This window comes from Schistocerca americana, chromosome 10 (genome assembly GCF_021461395.2).
Source record: "Schistocerca americana isolate TAMUIC-IGC-003095 chromosome 10, iqSchAmer2.1, whole genome shotgun sequence".
In the NCBI taxonomy this organism is placed as follows: domain Eukaryota; kingdom Metazoa; phylum Arthropoda; class Insecta; order Orthoptera; family Acrididae; genus Schistocerca; species Schistocerca americana.
The window spans coordinates 200,928,885-200,949,707 of NC_060128.1; the positions used below are offsets into that span (position 1 = coordinate 200,928,885).

At 44.6% G+C, this 20,823-nt stretch overlaps 1 protein-coding gene across 1 annotated transcript in view; it reads right to left on the bottom strand.

Annotated features, from left to right (window-relative positions):
• LOC124552404 (protein disulfide-isomerase A5) overlaps window positions 1-20,823 on the bottom strand; it is a 131,902-nt gene that overhangs the window by 61,689 nt on the left and 49,390 nt on the right. Inside the window, exon 3 of the mRNA XM_047126668.1 lies at window positions 7,397-7,601. Coding sequence (XP_046982624.1) covers window positions 7,397-7,601 — 205 coding nt within the window. The remainder of the gene's footprint in view (window positions 1-7,396; window positions 7,602-20,823) is intronic.

Below are 20,823 nucleotides of genomic sequence, written 5' to 3' on the forward strand. Positions count from 1 at the left end.
TTGGTAAAAGGAATCAATTATTAATTTATTGTAGTTGTCAACAGCCTCTCCCCGTGCTAAATCGCTGGAATCACCTACTTCAATTTCACCACAAGGTAAACTATTTCTGACAGCAACGAACACTCTACCACCACAGATAGGGCCTTCGTAAAAATTTCAGCTGAACTTATTTCCAGCTTTAGCCAGCTTTCTGTACCTATAACTATTTGAGCTTCAGTGCTTTCTATTAGCACTTTGAGCTCTGGTTCTTTCTTGATGTAAGTACAACAAGTTTCAACTGCAATAGCAACTGTTGCTAGGTCTACTTTCCTGTGTTTGTGCACCCTTTTAGACTGGAGCCCATTCTGTGGTTTCTGAAACCACCCAGTCCCCTCCCCCTCCACACAGCCCTTACTACCCATCTAGCCACTTCCTTTGTGTAGTGAACTCCTCACCTACTGAGCAGGACCCGCAAACCCGTCACCCGTCGATGTTAGTCTCGGAATCTGCAGTCTACGAGGTGGCAGAACTTCCACGATCCGTACCGTACTGTGCACCTAATGCTGGAGCTCCCACCTGCCAGTAAACCGAACCGCCGTCAAAGCCGAGATCTTTCCTCCAGAACAGGATAAGCGGCTGACCCTGGCTCGGGGGACTCTGTCGGCCACAGATAGTACTCGAAACCTGTCCGTCACGAGAAGCAGGGAGGCCCTCCGATCGGCCCTTCGGAAAGTATTTCACTGCCCGCCACACCACGGGACGAACTCTGGCTCGACTCCAGGCGAGGGATCGTACTCGATGCGGGCAGTACCCGGGCGGCCACAGTAGTGGACCGACCGGGGAAGACGTGGGACGTTCCGGATGTCCCTCCCACCTTCACGTCCGGCCTCCCTCGGTGATGTCAGAGCCGACACCGCCTGCAGCTGCGAGCGGAGGGTCACCGACTCGGCTCGCGTTCGAACACCGCGGCCACTACAGTACCTGTCTGTACTAAATATGGCAAAAATATATTTCAGACAGTAAATAAACATTAAACCGTGCCTGATAAATAGACGAATACAGACAGAATTAGTGTCTTTAAACTAAGGAGCACAGAGGAAATATAAAATAAGTTACTTCTTATGAGAAGCAGTATCAAACTCACTGATGAAAGCATTTTCCTCTGATGTGCACTGCAGTAACAAAGCATACTTTCATTCAATGACGGATGGAGCACTGACAATACCAATGTCAGATGAACAGTTACACACACACTGAAATATGTGGCTACAAGGAAAGATTGTAGCTCCACTCTAGTAGAGAGATTATTCAGTAAAAAGGTTCGGCTGAGACAAGCCAAAAAACAATGGTGAAATTACACTTTCAAAAATTACAGCCAAAGAAAAAGACGTGTGTCAATTTTCCGTATGTTGGAAACATTTCAGATAAAATATGCTAAATCTTTAAGGGAACTAATGTTTCCATCGTATTTCAGATAGAAAACAATATCAATACTTTATTAAAGAACATGTCAGATAGAAAACCACTAATTCGAGATGCCAGGGTGTACAGAATTGCTTGTGACCAATGTGAAAAATTCTACACAGGTCAAACTGGTAGGCAGTTGAGAATACTTCCGGCAGTCCAGTATCTCTGCTCTAAGCACGCTGAGCATACAAGTACCCTACAGGTCGACCCCATAGGAATTTAAGATAACTGCATAAACTTAATAAAAGAAATTACATGGAACTATCAAAAGGAACAGAAGTATTTTGCCACCTGCAAATTATACCAACAAGCCATCTTAAATGAGCAGAAAGGGTTTAAAAATAAAAGTTTTCTGGAGAAATTCATAGATGTTCTACAACTCAATGTGACCACCTAAATTGGCTAAGATGGTTTTTCTGGTAATATAAAGAATGCTTGACTATATGTGGACCCTCCCTAGAATGTATCTCTTTATATGACTGACCTGTACTGATAGTTTATAAATCTAACGAATGATGTTGTACTGTACTATGTCTCAATACATGTTGGGAACTGGCCTTTGTAAAAGTTGTATCATTAAGATGAATGTGGTATGCACACCAATTTATATTTTCAGTTTATTTCTTCTGACGAGTAATTACAGAAATTAATGAGGGCATTTTAAATTGAAAACTTTTAACTGCATTTAACAATGCAATACTAGCATTTTTTAAAGCTAATAAGAGAATTAAAAATATAATATGTTATCTAGTACTGACAACTGTACAATTTATGTAAAAGGTTACACTGATTTCTCGTACATCACTTTCTAAAGTTAATCAAGTCATTAGTAGCGTAATGAATTTCAGCTTCTACTATATTGCAACACATAATGTATTTTTAAACTAGTTCCATAGTGCGCAGGGTATTTGTGCATCTATGTTTGATTATCTATTTGAGCAAAAACTACATACACATGAAAGCAAATGTATGTCTCCTTTGATTGGCAAAAGAGTAATTGGAAAGTTCTCTCTCTAAGTAGTTAGTAGTAGTAATGAGACTCGTTTTTACAGCAATGTACATAACTAATATTGCAGTACATTACATACTTTCACCTATTTCCATAGCGTGCAGATAATCGGGACTCCTATACTTCATAATTTTCTACAGCAAACATCACATACACGTGAAAGTACATGCTTCTCTCCATAAATTAGCAAAAGATAATTAGGAAGTTGTGTCTCATACATCTGATGACTATGTCAGGTTAGACTAATAATCTCAGTGTGCATCTACAATAGCATTGCACTAGACTATCATTCCTCAGTTACTGTATTTGTTTTCTGAAATGAAGCCTCACCTACTAGAACACTAACGGTGCCATGGGTTGCCTGAGGTCTAGGTTTGTGAGCAAGTAAAGTGCTGCATGGACAATACATGTCCTTATACAAAAACTTCTTGGATTACCAAGTCACAAAGAGAATTTGATGAGACAGAGAGAATAGAGCCGAGGAGCGGGAGGAAGGGGGGGGGGTTATGGTTTGACTGTAAAATTTGAAATTAAATAATTTATGTGAGTTCAATGTACATAAATTTTACAAACATGATATTTGCTAATGCTTATTTAGTTTTGTATGCAAAAGTGACACAAATTTTTGGGTATAATGTGTCCTTGTCACCGCAACTAATAGACGCATCTTAATTTAAATGTTTACCCATTTCATATGTTATCAAAGAAACAAAACAGTAGATACGGTGGCAACGCACAACTATAACCTGATGTCCTTTGATGAATGTGTAATATTTTCTTCTTTTAGTATTATAAGATTATCTATGGACTGTTTTTGGCACGTGCACTACATACAGATGAAATAGTATCCTCTCATACGGATCCTGTTTGTACTGGGCTTGTGATGGTTGTTTGATGTTATGGTTAAGTGTGTACGAGCACATACTACCAGACTTCATTAAATAGTGGAGATGCTGAGTCACTCATAGGCAAAACAAAAAGACTGTCACACAGTCAGCTTTCGGCCATTGTTTATTGTGTGACAGTCTTTTTGTTGTGGCTATCTGTAACTCAGCATCTCCACTATATGGTGAGTAACTACTATCCTTTCTGCATTATTGCTACATTCCATACCAGCTTTTGCACTGTTTGATATTACCACACTACAACAGTAGAAACTCAATGAAACAATTATTGTGATAATTTGTCACTTTTCATACTTGTTGCTATATTTGGCATATAAGTATTTTTGACCAATTGATGTGCATTATGTGTATCCAATGCTTCAACTTTTTTTGCACCTGCTTTCATGTGTAAAACTGTAGAAAATCACAAACTTGTATGTCTTGTACTTTCAGTATCTCCTAGGAAGATTGTCGCCCATACCAAAACCAGTAGAGAATAAATAAAATTGTACAGCTGTTGGGACAAAAACGTTTTTTTCCCCCCCGAATAATTTGAAGGTGGAATATTAAACACATGTGTTGTTACATTGTATGTAAGGGGGCACAGCATGTAAAGAAGTCTGAAGCCACTATTGTAAAATCATTGTGAGAGACTGCATTCGAGTGAATTAATACTCAAAATATACTGAGCTCAACCTTTCTTTTAGGTTTATTTGGCAACTAATAACAACAGTTCACGTGTTAAAAACCATTGTTTGTGTGTTTCGGCCCATAACTATATCATCACATAAAAGGACTTAATACACAGTATACATAATGTAAGTTCTTTTATCTCACTTATATGTATACAATGTACTATATACAGGGTGTTACAAAAAGGTACGGCCAAACTTACAGGAAACACTCCTCACACACAAAGAAAGAAAATATGTTATGTGGACATAAGTCCGGAAACACTTACTTTCCACATTAGAGCTCATTTTATTACTTCTCTTCAAATCACATTAATCACGGAATGGAAACACACAGTAACAGAACGTACCAGCATGACTTCAAACACTTTGTTACAGGAAATGTTCAAAATGTCCTCCGTTAGCGAGGATACATCCATCCACCCTCCGTCGCATGGAATCCCTGATGCGCTGATGCAGCCCTGGAGAATGGCGTATTGTATCACAGCTGTCCACAATACGAGCGCGAAGAGTCTCTACATTTGGTACCGGGGTTGTGTAGACAAGAGCTTTCAAATGCCCCCATAAATGAAAGTCGAGAGGGTTGAGGTCAGGAGAGCGTGGAGGCCACGGAATTGGTCCGACTCTACCAATCCATCGGTCACCAAATCTACTGTTGAGAAGTGTACGGGCACATCTACTGAAATGTGCAGGAGCTCCATCGTGCACGAACCACATGTTGTGTCGTACTTGTAAAGTCACACGTTCTAGCAGCACAGGTAGAGTATCCCGTATGAAATCATGATAACGTGCTCCATTGAGAGTAGGTGGGCGAAACTAAAATGAGCTCTAACATGGAAATTAAGCGTTTCTGGACACATGTCCACATAACATCTTTTCTTTATTTGTGTGTGAGGAATGTTTCCTGAAAGTTTGGCCATACCTTTTTGTAACACCCAGTATAAAGTCCTTTCAAATGATGTTCTGATGCTGGGCTTTGCCCAAAATGCATAAACAAACAAATATTTTTAACAAGTGAACTGTTGTTGTTAGTAACCAAATAAAGCTGTGAAAAAGAAAGTGTGCTCACTAATCACACAATGTTGAAAGGCCTCCTGCAAAATTTTACGTAGCAGCATAAGCTAATAATAATAATTACCAAAACGAAAAATGAGCATTGCACATCCTAACATTACAGAGTCATCGAATACCTCATAATAATAGGGAAAATACGCAATACGTTTGGGACTGAGACCTGTCAGCTACAGGCTGCACACAGCAGAGAGCAGGCCGGGCTCAAGCGCACCACCAGCTGGCAGGTAACACTTTTACGTCTAGCTGTTTTTCTGCTGAGGATTTGCAATTTGTGCTTATTTTCCATGAATAATGCAGGTGTCATCAGCTAACAGACAAAAAATTCAATTAAATTAACTTTTTATTTTATAAAAAGAATTAAGGGCGTGAAAGTTAATTCTTTTCTCACGCTGCTAAAAAAATAGCAGTTTTTGCACTATAACAATGATTTAAAACTTTGTGATTGTGGGGGGGGAAAACGGAGAAGGGAGAGACAGACATCAAAATGAAGTTCAAGGCTGTAAAGAGAGAGGGATATTGAATTTTGTTGGAGACTACAACATAGTGTATGCTGTTGGAAGAACCACATCTATTTGCTTCCCAGATTGCAGGTTGATATTGCGAAAGAATTCATTTACAGAGAAACGCGTACAGGATTCTGGGTTTGCCAAGAAAGTAGATTTAACTCTTTCCAGTTCGGGCACAATTCTGCGCTTACACGGGGCTGACTTCGACTCTTTTCCCCGATACTGGTGTAGTTTGCCATAGCTTTTCACATAAGTAAAGAAAAAACCAGCTTCACAAGATTTGTGCTGGAAATATAACCTATTTTGTGCCAGTGATGGTACAACTTTCTTGTGAAGTCATAGTAAAGATTGAGTTAGCCAACTGCTTTCTGTTGAAACAGACATCCACATTCTTTCCTATAAGCTGAATATATGTGGAAAAAGGTGCCTCTGAATGTGTGATACTGGTGGTATAATTAACTTTGAACTAAAATACATGTTTTTAATATATAGGGAGCAGATCTTTTTATCTTTAAAACCACCATATACACACTACAAGGAAAAAATGTACACTGGTGAACCAAACTTAAGAACAAAACTTACATTCGCACGACGTGTCACTGCCGAGTGCCAGAGCTCGATGAAACTTCATCCGTAGATAGATATAACTGTTACACTATAGTACTGTAGGTAACCGAAAGCAATACACAACGAGATGGACAGAAATGACACTTTTACTGAAGGGGGCGGGAGGTGGCGAAGAGAGGAGGAGGGGAGGACAACACAGTTTTTAACGTGGTGCGAAATCACCACAGACGACAGTGCACGACCTAAAATGAGCTCCTGGGCTGGCCTAAAAGGTCACTAATAAGTTCTCACAGTAGATCGTTCTGTTACTCCACCAGTGGCTGATAACTGTCGAACTGCCATCGGCGTACGGACGTCCTGCGACACACCTCGCCGACACTTCCCGGACATTCTCACGGGGATTTACACCGTGGAAACGGGCAGCCCGTTACCGAATATCCTGTCTCGTGCAAAGAGCCCCTCCACCTGGACTGTATGACGCAATGACGCAATGTCGACCAGAAATATTAAGTCGGAGTCAAAGGCACGTGCGGAAGGGGTCCAGTGTCACAATAATGTCGACCCGTGAGAGTGACGTGTTCAAAGATTTGGAGATCAGTGCACCGTGGAACATTACGCCTACCCACACCGAAACACCCGAAACGGCGAAACAATCGCTTTCGATGACGTTAACGGGTGCTCTACGTATTTCCACTTCTCGCCGTAGGGTACGACCCTCCAAAGTTATCGACTGCTGCCGGAGGAACGGAATGCCCTACCGGGACAATTCCTTACCGAGGTCACGGCCACAACGGAAGCCCGTCGCAGAGCACGCACTGTCGTCTGTGACGATAAAACACCCTATTAAGAACCGATCTGTGCCTTTTATAATGCCTACGGGCCATCATAAATCACTCCGATTTCAGTGTAATTATTACCCTCGAATAAGAGCGTCATTTCCGTTCGTCTCACTGTATACTCCTTTCAGTCGTCATCTGTGTTACAGTGCAGTAATTCTTTCTACGTACGGACCGAGTTTCACCAAACTACGTCACTCGGCAGTGGTGCGGAAGTTACTTTTGTCCTCAAGTTTTGCACACCGGTGTGTTTCTTGTGAAATAAGTATCAGAAAAGGTGTCAGTTTCATTGGTCATTTGAGGTCAGACTTTATTCTTTCTAGCAGCAAACTCGTCGTATTTCGGATCGGGTCTACTGGGCGTCAGAATACTGGTGACTGACCGCGGCATCGGGCAGATGCGCGACGTCGGCGGCCGCCGGGTCCTCCTCCCAGGGCGCGTCGCCGGCAGGGTCCCGCATGAAGCTGACGATGGACTGCGCGGTCAGCGGGCGGTCGTAGTTCTTGTGGAACTCGCCGTCCTTGTAGTGGCGCAGCACCACCGGCTCGGGGTCCACCTTCAGCTTGCGGCACATCTTGCGGGCCTCCCTGTGACACATTTCCGAAACTAGTTAACACCGACAAAACTGCTGCGCTCTCTGGACAGGTGAATGTGTGGAAAAATTGTAGGAAACCTACTTCAAAGTGCACCGACTCTCGTGAAAATTGTTAACCGAGAAAGGCGTACGGGACCGAGCTGAGTTTGCATTTGAAAATAAACAAATTACACCTTTAGAGCCTCCACGTTTGTCTCACGCAAGAGGGAACAGAGCGTGATTCACAGAAGCATAAATTATATTACTGCTGCTGTGAGAGCTCGCATTAAGTGACGAATATGCGAACAGCCTGGAGCTCTCTGTTTTGGTTCTTTCAGCCTATGGCTACTTTACTGATTATCTGACTTTCTGCAAACACATGTGGCAGGCATTCTTGCAGAATTATCATCCATTACGTGTCACGGACTGAAGACAACCTCGAAAATTAGGGTCATATGTACTTGCTGTGGAGTAAAACAGTCACTGCGATGCACAGCCGTGATTTGACGGTATTGTCTATTGGTGAAACCTGTGAGGAAGTTATCAGTTGCACGGAAAAATCTCTTCCTGAGCTTCCTACTTGGATTAAAAATAACAATTTCAAATTACATTTTGACTTATATCAACCGAACATCATACGGGATGTTTAAACTTAATGGTGACTTCCTTCTGTCCTCCTCAAAATTACTTGTCAACGTTGGAATAATTCAGTCAAGACAGTACTTCCACGATGAAATTGCCAACTGTTTCGTTTAGTGCTCTTAACTGGCACGCGAGTAGAAGCATCCCCTTTTTGCAAAACATGAAATTGAGAAATTTTTACGAAATTTTACAATTTTTTCGCAAAATGCAAAACTATATCTTTAAGCAAAATCGCAAAATGATCGAAGAAATTGTGTAGAATCACATCATTTGAAGTTAGCTGTGAAAATTCAATTCAACTTATGGCAATGAAATCTGAATATCGAGGTGAATCGATTCTACACCACTTCCTTGTATATCAGATAAACTTCACTTTTAGCACAAGGAAACCAATCAACTATGTCCAGCGCATTCTTTGAGGCGACGGTGTATTGCATGTTGGAAACTGTAGCTGATCATCGGCGACAGGGGTTTCAGGTGTATTTCAAGTCCTGATATACGATCCTAAGTGAAGCATTATAAGTGAAAATATGATAATTTTGAAATTCACACTTTCTGAGTGAGGAACCATTGCAGAACAAATCAACCCTGCATACATTATTAGGTTACTGTCAAGCGATTACAAACTATGTGCACGACAATGGACTTGGCTTACATTATTTAGTTGAGCATAAGAACACCATCCGATGCACGAGCCCGACAGCGACCCTGTCGCTCAGTAGGGTTGACTTTAGTGCTGTCTGTCCATTATGGTTCGGCTTAATACTTACGTATTTAACCAACAATGGATTTCGGCTAGGTGCTTTCCATGGTTTATGATTTCTCATTACACCAGCAGCTATGCTGTGAGCTGTTTAACAATCATTCTCAGTTCTTTGATATGTAATGTAGCACTGCTTGTCAAAGAACATATAACATTAACATTTTGTGTCATTTATTATGCACGTATAATGTCAAGAGGTGATGGATGTGTGTGAAGTGTTTCTATGCCAAAGAAATTACGCCTGAAAAACGAACTATGAACCCAAGCTTAAAATTACTGTGTTCCTATCTGCTCGTGATATTCTTTTTAACACAACTGACCACTTGACAGCTATGTTAAAAGGTGTGTTTTCTCATTCTAAGATAACACAAAATGTTATGAAAAGGAGCGAAACTACGACTATTATAAGAAATTCTATTTCATCTTTTCATAAAAATGATAATATTTCCAAGCCTCACAGGGTAAAATTCTCCATTTTGACAGATGAAAGTAGCAATATTGCTTCAGTCAGTTCTGCTTGCATTTTTGTGTGCTATTATGCCAGAATGGAAAGCATAATATTGAGCAAATTCTTCAGTTTGACTGAACTAATTACAGTGTCTGTAAGTGGGGCAACTGGGGCTAACTTGTATGAGAAACTCACTCATGCCTTAGTACAATATACTTTTCCATTCGAAAATGTAATTGGCTCAGAAGGCACAAATACTATGGTGGAGAAGCACAATTCAGTATCCAGTCGACTAAAAGAGTTTCTTCCTGGAAATGTACGAACAAAAGGCATTTGTCATTCGATTCACTTCTGTGCTGATAATGGAAGCAAGAGACTTCCTAGTCATAGAGAAGAATTTGCAACATGTGTACATAATTCTGAAAACTAAGTTGCAATGTCGGCTAGCGCAATTTCAAAAACGTATGCATCCTAAAGAACATAAAATACCACATCCAATGCAGACTCATTGGCTGTCACTACTTTCTTTTGTGGAATGAATGTTGGAGCAGTCGGATATGTTAATTTTATTTTTTGTTGCTCAGTGGGCAACAGAAAAGTTTAATAAGTGCAAAGAGATCCGCAACTTGCTCCCTGAGCCATTCATTAAATGGTATTTCCAATTTCTGAAGTGGATTTTGCCCAAATTTAATACAATGAATGTTTACTTTCAGTCTTCAAAAGCTGTAGTGCTAAATTTAAACAAATGGAAAAATCTACTAAACATATTTTGTTAACCTACACAAAACAGAATTGCGTTCAGAAAGAACCTTTCGGTACAATTATTGTAGATCCTGTAGAGGTTGCAGATGAGACCAGTTTTATGGACATTAGCATGTATTTAGGTGTAGAGCTGCTGGAAGCAATGAAGTCAAAGGATGTTTCGGTTGTGCCTCATCCTATATGGGAATTTAGGGAAAGATGCTGCAACTTCTTAATTCGTGGATATAAAGAAATTCAAATGTGGTTTAAATTTAATGACCCTCTGCTAGAACATTTATCTGTATTATCTCCGAGAACAGCCTCGTCTCGTACGGAGAGAGAAGTTGCACCTACATTAACAACATTGTCAGATACTTTTTGTTTGAATCCGTATATGAAGGGAAAAGAGTTATGTCACGAGATTACTTAATGAATGAGGAAGAGTTAGAGATGGGACACCCCAATTTCCAAATTTTCATTATCATTTTCTAAAATTAATTTCCTTTTCAAACGTTTGTTTTCAACCAAGCTGCCTGTCTGCACCTACAGTGAATGGAACTCTCCCAGCATCACATTGCGTCAAGCAGTTCGGCTGCTGCTCCGCTACATTCCAGCCAACGGAGTCTACGATTGAAAGAATGACTACAGCCCATCTTTACCCATTGGAGGATGTACATGAAGCTGATAAATTTCCAACTATATCAGATGTCTGTACTGAAGTCAGCGACAGTGAGCAGATTCGTCTAGACAGGTGCAAACAGTTTTTAGCAGTGACACTGTTTATTTTTATTTTTTTTTAATTTCATTAAATACTTTTTTTAACTTTGGAACATAGGCCAATCATACTATCAGCATTACACCACGATGGTAGTAGGTGGGCAAGAATTGAAAAATAAAAATGTATTATATTTTTCAGCAAAAATTTTTGTAGTGATTTGTGTAATCCATTTGCAATGACTTGTAACAACACTGGTCGAAGCATTCAGTCTTACACTTTGTGATTCGTTTTTGTGCTGCAGTTTGTTAATAGGCTAGTGACAGCTTTCACCCGAGAAAAAGAATTTCGTCAGAAGGAATTTACGTGTTTGGAAAAATTATAAAGATACTTATATGCAAATACTGCAATGTGCTAACTGAGTGGCAGAAAAAGGACATGTGCCTAAAACATATCAATAACAATTCTTCCCAAACAAAGAATAAGGAGGAGGCACCAATGACAACTGGCGTCAAAAGGTGAGTTACTCTCACCGACATCAGTGCAGTGGCAAAACCAACAAAAACTGAGAAAGAAGAATTCGTATCGACCACTCGAGATTTTGTTGAGACGTATTCCACTGGAAAAATTTGTTTGTCCAAAGTTGAGAGAGTGGATGAACAAATAAGTACCCGGATTGTGTAACATTACACATTTTTGAAAGGGAAGAATTTTGAGTTTAACTTATATTGATGCACAGTTCGGCTGTGGGGATTCGGGGCAGCAATTTTCCTAGTTTTATTAAAAATAGACAGATTATGTTTTACATAATGAGATGTAGCTGGGAGGGAAGATAACACCTCCACACTTTCTTAGAACCCACCATCCTGTACTAAAAACTTACTCTTACTGTAAAAGCAAGAATGAGACCGAGACCTTGCGAATCAGCAATATTTGGACTTTCCTGTGCCGGCCACTTTTGTGCGGCAAGAATTTCAAATTGTAGAAATAGAGGACCTCCTCAACCTAACTAACTGCCACACATCAGCTTAACATTAACTGCACGAAGTACGGGACAATGTATCGAAGTTGGCAACCCTCTATTTAAACGTGCACGAGTTGGCCACTCGACACGCGATTGCTGCGTGGTCGCTATATTGGCAATCGGAAGCCCTGAAATCGAACTAATATCGATATTTTTTCATAATATCAATTACTATGTTAATGTGGGGATGGGAATCAAACTGAATACACTTTTCGTACTCAGTACATTAATTATTATTTTGATATTAGAGATGGCAAGATATGAAGACTAGTGAGCTGCAACCATTGAACACAAATGCAATTGCAGGCACAATTCAAGCAGCACAAATGATGATCGAACAATCCAATACATTTCAGTACCCCGTGGTGTGGTTAAGATCTTATTTTCGTTCAGTGATATTTGGGCTTAGGTAATGCATCCTGTATCCCTCATTCATTTCAAAGGCAATGAAATTAATAATTTAATTCCTTAAAAAGTGTTAAATAGTACTCTAATATGGGGTCTACTGACATTTTCAAGATGCTGGAGACTTGCCCTCAACTGGAAGACTGTGGGAAGGTTCTGTAGTTTGAATCATCAAAGAGGAGGAGAAAAGTTAAAAGAAGCTGTGAAAGATGACAGTTTCAGTTCTTTGTGATGAAACGAGACAGAAAAGGACAGTGTGTGTTCACGATCTTAATAAAAGTACTTAGTTGTGGTGACAGTACAGTTCAGAAGCTGTTTGGTGGGGGTGTGAAAGAAAGTTTGCAATTGGTAATGCCACAAAATATTCACGAACAATTATTAGTGTAATTAAGAGATTTGAAATTGATTGCCGAAATGTAATGTCTATAACTTCAGATTAAGCCCATTACATGGGCAAGTGTATAAAAGCAATTTGGGTTTTTGGTTCAGAAGGCTTACTACATGCACACAAATTAAACTTGGTTGGCACTGTGTGGGCTGTACAGCTCAGTGATTTCAACCATTGTGTTGTGCAGGCAAAATGTATCTTCATTTTTTGTCTGTTCTGTTTTAGCGTGCAAGGGTGCAAAAATAACTAAGGTCATACGCAGAACCGTAGAACACGAAGAGAAAGAAAAGGAGTTAAAAACGACTACACACGAAGCCCAAATGACGAATAGAAAGACAGCTAAAAACAGGGACTTGGAGAAAGGTCCATAAAATACACCGTAAAGAAATTAAGGTCCCAAACTAAAGATTAAATGTTCTTCACCACATCGCTACAGTGGATAAAAGTAAATGCGGTCGACTGCCCCCGTTTGCTAAAATGGCTGATAATCGTAACGTAAGTGATTAAAAGAAGGGATTCCGTCAGGAAATGGCGAAACGTCAAAAGCTGAGGGCAATGAGCACAAAATGGGAGGAGCACCACTTAACAAATGGTTATGGCTAAAAAGACAGTGACCAATACACAACCTAAGTAAATTGATCTCCACACGGCGAGAGGGCCGAGAGGTTGTCCAAACTGCTGGGAGAGCAGTTCCCGTGAAGGGAGGACCGGTGGTGATACCAAATTTGGTCGGTCGAATTGGAGAAGAGACCAAACTACACTATAAGAGGGAACTACAATGGCCATAAAATTACAAACAACTGACAGAGAAGGAAGGAAGAAGGCAGAAAAAGAGCGGAGGGAAAGAAAAGGACAAATGACAGGAGCACGAAGGAAGAAGCACAGGTAGACAAGATAGACACTCGAGATAAAACAGAGCCCATAAGGAAAGGAATGGGAAGGCAGAGGGCGGGCTGAACCACCGAGCCCAGTCGAAGCCAGTCCGATCGGGCTGAAGGGGGGAGCGAGACGGCCTGCCAACCCCTCCACCCACTGATAAGGTTGAAGGTCCCACCCTTAAATAAAGCGATAAAAATCCCCACCACGAAGAAACCGTAAAACGAGATCAGCCACTGAGGCACTGTCAGCTAATACCAGTGGTAGCGAGTCAGGAAAGCTAAGAGGTGAACCACAGTCGACACCGATCCACGATGACAGAGAGGGGGATCCTCACGACGGAGGAGATAACCGCGAGTCAGCCAAGTACGGCCGATGCGGACCGGCAAAGGACGACAGAGGCTTCACGAGAGGCCCGTAAAGAGGACTGGCACACAGTTGTAGAATCCTTTATTGTTCCGAGCTCATTTGGCGAAGAAAGAGTGTGCCGTTCTGCATTCCGAAGTCCCAAAACCTGATGACATAATGCCGAGCAACGGTCTATTTCCGGAATGTCGATAGCAAGATATGGCCTGTAAGTAGCCAATTTAACCAGTTGATAGACAAGTTCATTACCGGGGATCCCAACACGGCCCGGGGTCCAAATGAAAATCACTGAGCAACCACGTCGATCGAGGAGAGAAAGGGAGTTCCGGATAGCTATGACTGATGGGTGATGACGGAAGCACTGGCTGATAGCTTGCAAACTGCTCAAGGAGTCACTACAGATAGTCAAGGACAGTCCTGAGCAGAAGCGGACACCACAATTAGGGTGCTTTGAGGCACAGCGAATGTAGAGCGCGTAAGATATCAGCTGTTGTTGGCGCAAAACTTGCTGCGGTCGAATCCCCGCCTCTGCAAGAAGGCTAATCACGAGACTAGTCCGGAAGGCACCGGTCGCAAGTCGTACCCCACAACGGTGGATGGTGTCTAGTATCTGCAATGTCGAAGGTGAACCGTAGACAGGAGTCCCGTAGTCTAAACAAGACTGGACCGGCACTTCGTACAATCGCAAGAGAATAGAGAGGTCTGCACCCCACGTGGTATTGCACAGAGATGACACTCAGATGTAACCAGCACGTTTTCTTCAGCTGGCGAAGATAAGGGAGCCACGTCAAACCGGCATCGAAGACGAGACCCGAGAAACGACGGACGTCCCCCACCTCGAGGGATCGGCCGTCGAGGAACAGATCCGAATGGGGACGGACTGTACGGCGACGGCAGAAATGCACGACACACGACTCGGCCACCGAAAACTGAAAACTGTGGGAGTGAGCCCAAGATTGCGCCCGGTAGATTGCCCCCTGTAGACTGCGTTCTGCACCGCCCACGACGGAGGAAGTGACGTAGATACAAAAATCGTCAGCATACAAAGAGGGGGACACTGTTGGCCCAGCAGCCGCCACCACTCCATTAATGGCTACGAGAAAGAGAGGGACATTCAGCACGGAACCCTGTGGAACCCCATTTTCCTGCCAATGGGAAGTGCTGTAGGAGGAACCGACTCGGACCCGGAAAGAGCTACAAGAAATATAGTTACGGATAAAAACAAGCAGAGCGCCACGAAGGTCCCATTCGTCAAGGGTGGCGCCAGGTGGTATCGTAGGCATTATGCAGGTCAAAGTAGACTGCAACGAGGTGTTGCCGATGGGCAAAAGCCGACCGGATATCGGACTCGAGGTGGGCCAAGTTAACCACCGTAGAGCGGCCACGACGCAAACCACCTCGAAACGATGACAAAAGGTCGCGGGATTCGAGGATCCAAAACAGCCGCCGACTCACCAGGCGTTTGAGGAGCTTACAGAGGGTGTCGGTAAGGCTAATGGGACGGTAGCTATCCAGCTGAAGAGGTAGCTTCCTAGGCTTCGACACCAGAATAACAATGCTTTCCTGCTAATGGGTAGGAAATAACCCCTCACTCCACAAGACAGTGAAAACAGTCAGTATACGACGGTGGCCAGCCACCGATAAATGGTTAAGTATCAGATCCGGTCCAGGAGCTGTGTCAGGACAAAGGACGAGGGCGCTGGCAAATTCCCACTCATTAAATGGGGCATTATAAGGCTCCGAGCAGTGAGAAACGAAAGACAAAGGCAGTCGTTCAGAGTGCTCTTTCAGGAGGAGGATACTGAGTCGATGCAGAGGCTCGGGCAAAATGTCGTGTGAAATGCTCTGCGACAAAGTCCAGACGGGTAAGGACAACACCGCGCACGGAAATGCCTGCAACGCCAGTGGGAGGACAGTGGCCAAACATTTGCCCAAGTTTTGCCCAGACTTGTGAAGAGGGCATGTGTGGTCCTATGGCAGCTACATATTGTTCCCAGTAAATCTGTTCGTGAAATTCGATTCGGTAATGGGCCCGAGCGCAGAATCGTTTAAAGACCAGAAGGAGAGCAGCAGAAGGATGCCGCTTGTAGTGTTGAAGAGGGCGGTGGCGGTCTTTTATGGCTGCAGCAATTTACGGAGTCCACCAAGGGACCATCTTCTGATGGGGATGAGGGAGGGGGTGGGGGGGGTGAGGAAGAAGGGATGGCTGAAACAGCTGCAGAAAGAATGGCAGCAGTCAAAGTCTGTGTGGACTCATCAATACTGCTGTTTGATAGTACAGAGGGATGGTAGAAGAGGAGAAGGCACCCCAAACACCTTTACAGAAGGCCCACCTGGGAGGGTGACAGAGCGAGATACTCTGAAAAAAGGCCAAAACAATCGGGTAACGATCGCCGTCACGTAAGTCATCGTGGACACCCCACCTAATGGAGGGAAGAAGGCCGGGACTGCAGATGGAGAGGTGAATGGCAGAGAAAGTGCCGTGTGCCACACTAAAGTGTGTGGGAGCGGTGGTGTTTAGTAGACAGAGGTCAAGCCCTGCCAGAACAGCTTCAAGTGTCCAGCCCGGGGCAGCAGTCATATGACTACCCAAAAGAGGGTTGTGGGCATTAAAGTCCCCTAGAAGCAGGGAGGGAGAAGGGAGACGTCGAAGAAGGGTGGTTAGGGCAAGGGATGTGGGGGGGCCTATCGGACGGGAGGTAGAGATTACAGATTGTGATCGGAGTGGCCAGAAGGACCCCGACAGCAATTGCTTCCGGAGTGGTACGGAGGGGAACCCGTTTACTTGCGGACCGAGGTGCAAGCACCAGCGGGAGCCCGCGAGGGGTCAATTTGGTTTCGACAGAAAGCGTGGAACCCTGCCCTGTAGCGGGACTTTGAATTTCGCCACGCTACACTCGTTCCCTCACATATAAATTATACAGTCGCAGCAGTACGAGCACTCGACGGGAGACAAAATACTAAAATTGTAACACTTTTTTTTTTCCATCCGTCTATTGTCTCTCGAGAGCAGAAGCTTAATGCAGACGTGATCTGATTAAGACGAAAAAACTTATAAATGTGTAGACATTGTGGAAGTTGTTATGAAATTCGGAGGATAGAGAGAAGCAACTAAAATAAATTGCATTTAATATCAAGACGGTTTTGTATACATTAGAAATTTCTGGACAATGAAACTTATTGCAAGATTTCGGAGCAGACTTTTCACGCAGAAATGAAGTAGGAGATTTTTGAAGTCCTGGACACTGCACGAAAGAAGACATGTTAACCCGGTAAAGGACGAACCTTTATCGACGCCATTTCCCCCTGTTAGTTACATTTGTTATTCTCTGTCTTTTTTCAAATAATTTTTGTAGTGGAAATTGGTTTGACTTTTGCTCAGAAACGCCACAAGGACCACCCCAGCAATAGCCTTTCCAAATCACGAAGTCCGATAACTTTTCTGTAATACGAAGTCAGATTTGCATTTCATTCTTTCCTTTTTTCACGGTCATTTACGATTTTAAAACCCCTTTTTATTCACCATTCCTTCCCACCATTTTCAACCATTTCTTTTATTTTCTTCTCTTTTTCTTTTTTATTACCACTACAACCCACGAAGGGTGGGTGAGTAAGGATTGAAAAAATGGGTCTCCCGGAGAGCAATGCAAGCAGCGGAGTAGGAGGAAAGAAGGGGCTGCAACTCCGGGAGGTGACACAAATAACCATTCCAATTCCACTGGAGGATTCTCCAGCCAGAGACCAAATGGCAAGCGAACGGACCGGAGCCGGTCACGCTGCCGAGTCGCCACCCGTCACCGATAAGGGTGGGATATTTGTCCACACAGGTGGGGTCAGACGTCGGTTCATTGGCCGGAGGAGGGGAAGGCGGCACCTCAGGGGGTACCGGAGGGGCACTGCCCTCGTTCTCATGTTTCTGCTTCTTCTCTTGTGAAGGAGGAGAAGGGCAGACTGCAGGGAGGTCGGGCACAGAATTACACCCAGCAATCTCGGCGGCCACCGGCCGGGGATTGTGCGAGCGACGTGGAGCTGCAGATCGTCTTTCAGGGGGGTGCTGGGAAGAGGAGTCCCGGGAGGGAGATCCGGCACTGGCGGCTGCCGAAGAAGGGGAGCGCTTCTCCGGTGGGGGAGGGGGAGCGGCACCCAAAGGGTGGGTACGGGTACTGGTGGAGGGGGGCGGGGGCGGGGGCGAGGGCGGGGGCGTTTCACGTGTGAGGCGTCTGCCCTAGTGCCACCCAATCCGATCGACGGTTTGCCCCGTGGCCGCCACCCGGCCACAGCGAGGGCCGTCTGGCACGGCGGCCATTGCCAGGAGTTCTGATGCCCCAAAGTGACGAGCATCCACTCCTCGGCATACACGAGGCATTAACAGCTCGGGTACTAGCAGTGTGATCCGTGTGTTGTCAGTGGGCTAAGCCGAGTGGGTACTTAACAGCCCCACCACACGGACTGGCTACCGTGCTGGTGAACTGGCAGGAAGGGGACCAGGGTACAAGGGAGAGGGGGAGAGGAGCCTGCACCACGGAAACTAGGTTGGCAGTTCATCCCCAAATGGCTCACACTGAATGGAAAACGTTGGAAATGGAGGTCAAGTCACGAGGGGACCAAAAACGCTGAAAAGGAGATGGAAACAGCAAACTAAACAATAGCAGATACCAAAAACAAAGCTGGGAGGAGAGCCAGGTTGATATAAAAAGTCCACCGAGAGGGAAGGGAGGGGCAGGGAGAAAGGAGCAAAGACAGGAACAGGGATGGTAAAGCAGCCTGGAAAAAGGAAGGAGACTGCAGTAGCTCGGGGCCCCGTGCACGCCACACACGTACCCATTAGAGGGACTGTGGGCCCCTCGGGGGCGACGACGGGCAGAGATCGTCGGAGGGAATGGGAGAAGAAGTGGGTCGAGGTACGAGGACTGCAGTCTCGGCAGCAGCAACATCGGTGGCCTCAATTCCCATCAGACTGATGTGATCAGTTACTCACATTAACATCACAGTGCTCCCTCAAGAGTGAGCAAGTGAAAGCTTTCCCGAACCTGTCGCACAAAGGGACGGACGATGTACGGCACACAGAGGATCCGAAGGGCACAGAAAGAGTCAGAGCAGATGACACAACTGAAAGGCCAGTGTCTCCGGGTGTACTGCGGGGGCCCGATACAGGGTGAAGAGCTCTGCTGCAAATACTGAGCAGTGTTCCTGAAGCCAATACTGAAAATCATTGGTGCCAATAGTGAAGACACAGTCTACACCACGGTCAGTCCGAGAGCTGTCAACGTACACAGAGGTACTATTGCAAACGTCTGGGCAAAGGTCGTGAAACTTACAGCAATACAGAAAGGTCGGAGTAGTGCCCTTAGGAAGCGAACGGAGGCCGAGGCGAACGAAGGGCGCCGCACGGAGCCGTGTTGGTGAAGAGTTCACACCCGTTGGGAAAGTAGCAGGTAGCATGAAGTTAACCTATCGGAGCGAGAGCCGAAAGTGAGCTCCAGGGGCTAACAGAGAAGAGTGACACACCCCATAATGGCAGTCGAAGGAGACATAAAAAAAGGAGGCATCAGATGCGTGGCCAGCCGTGCCAGACAAACTGCACGTGTATCTGCCGAGGGAAAAGTCGTTGTGCTATTACAGCAGTAGTTCGGCAGCTTCTGTGTACAGACTTTCAGCCGGGCTAGTGTAAAAAGCACCTGTGGTAAAACATATGCCACGACGATGGAAAGTATAGAGACGATGGAAAGTATTGAGACGATGTAAGAGGTACGGTCATGCAGATGCATAAATGAAACACTCTTAGTCTAGTTTCCAACAGACCGGTACACACTGAGGGGGATAGCCAGATTTGCTCCCCAGGAAGTACTGTTGAGGATGTGAAGGACATTAAGGGACTGCATGCAGTGGGCGGCCAGGTAAGATACGTGACAGGACCGAAAAAGTTTCCTATCGATCACGAGCCCCAGGAATTTTGTAGTTTCAACAAATGGAAGAGCAACGGGCCCGAGATTTAAAGACGGCGCAAGAACCTAATTGTGCCACCAGAAATTCACACAAACAGCTCTATTTGGTGGAAAGTGAAAACCACTGTCTATGCGCCACGAGAAAAGACGATCGAGGCATCGCCGAGGACGTCATTCGAGGAGACTAGTCCATTGCGAACTGCAACGGATAGCAAAATCGTCAACGAAAAGGGAGTCGGGGACACTTGTCGAGACACAGGTCACAATACGGTTAATGGCGATAGCGAGCAGGATGAGGCTCAGGACGGAACACTGAGGCACACCGTCATCCTAGATGAAGGTGTCCGACAACGCCGAACCGACAGGTACCTCGAAAACTCGGTCTTTTAAAAGTTCCCGAAGGAAGCGGGGCAGGCAGCCTCTGATGCCCCACCTGTAGATAGTACAGAGGATACCAGTCCTCCAGTAGATGTCACAGGCTTTCTCCAAATTGGAAAACGCGGCCACAGTCTGGTATTTCCGCTGAAAACTGTGCACAATAGGGGTCGACAAAGTAACAAGACGGTCAACTGCAGAACGGCGCACTCGAAAACCACAACGTGAAGCGGTTAGTAAATTGAGACACTCGAGCCACCGTACCGGCTGAGCACGAATCGTACGTTCCATCACCTTGCAAACACAGTCGGTAAGAGAGATGGGGCGGTAGCTAGAAGGGAGGTGCTCGTGCTTACCACACTTAGTTACGGGTACGATAGTGGCTTCGCGCCAGCGTCTGGGAAACGTGACGTCTGCCCAGACGCGGTTTTACGTATGACGGAGAAAATGCTTGCCCACAACAGACAGGTTCTGCAATATCCGAATGTTAACACTGCCCAGCCCAGGGGAGCAGGTATCACTCGAGCCTCTTCCACTCGTTTCCAAC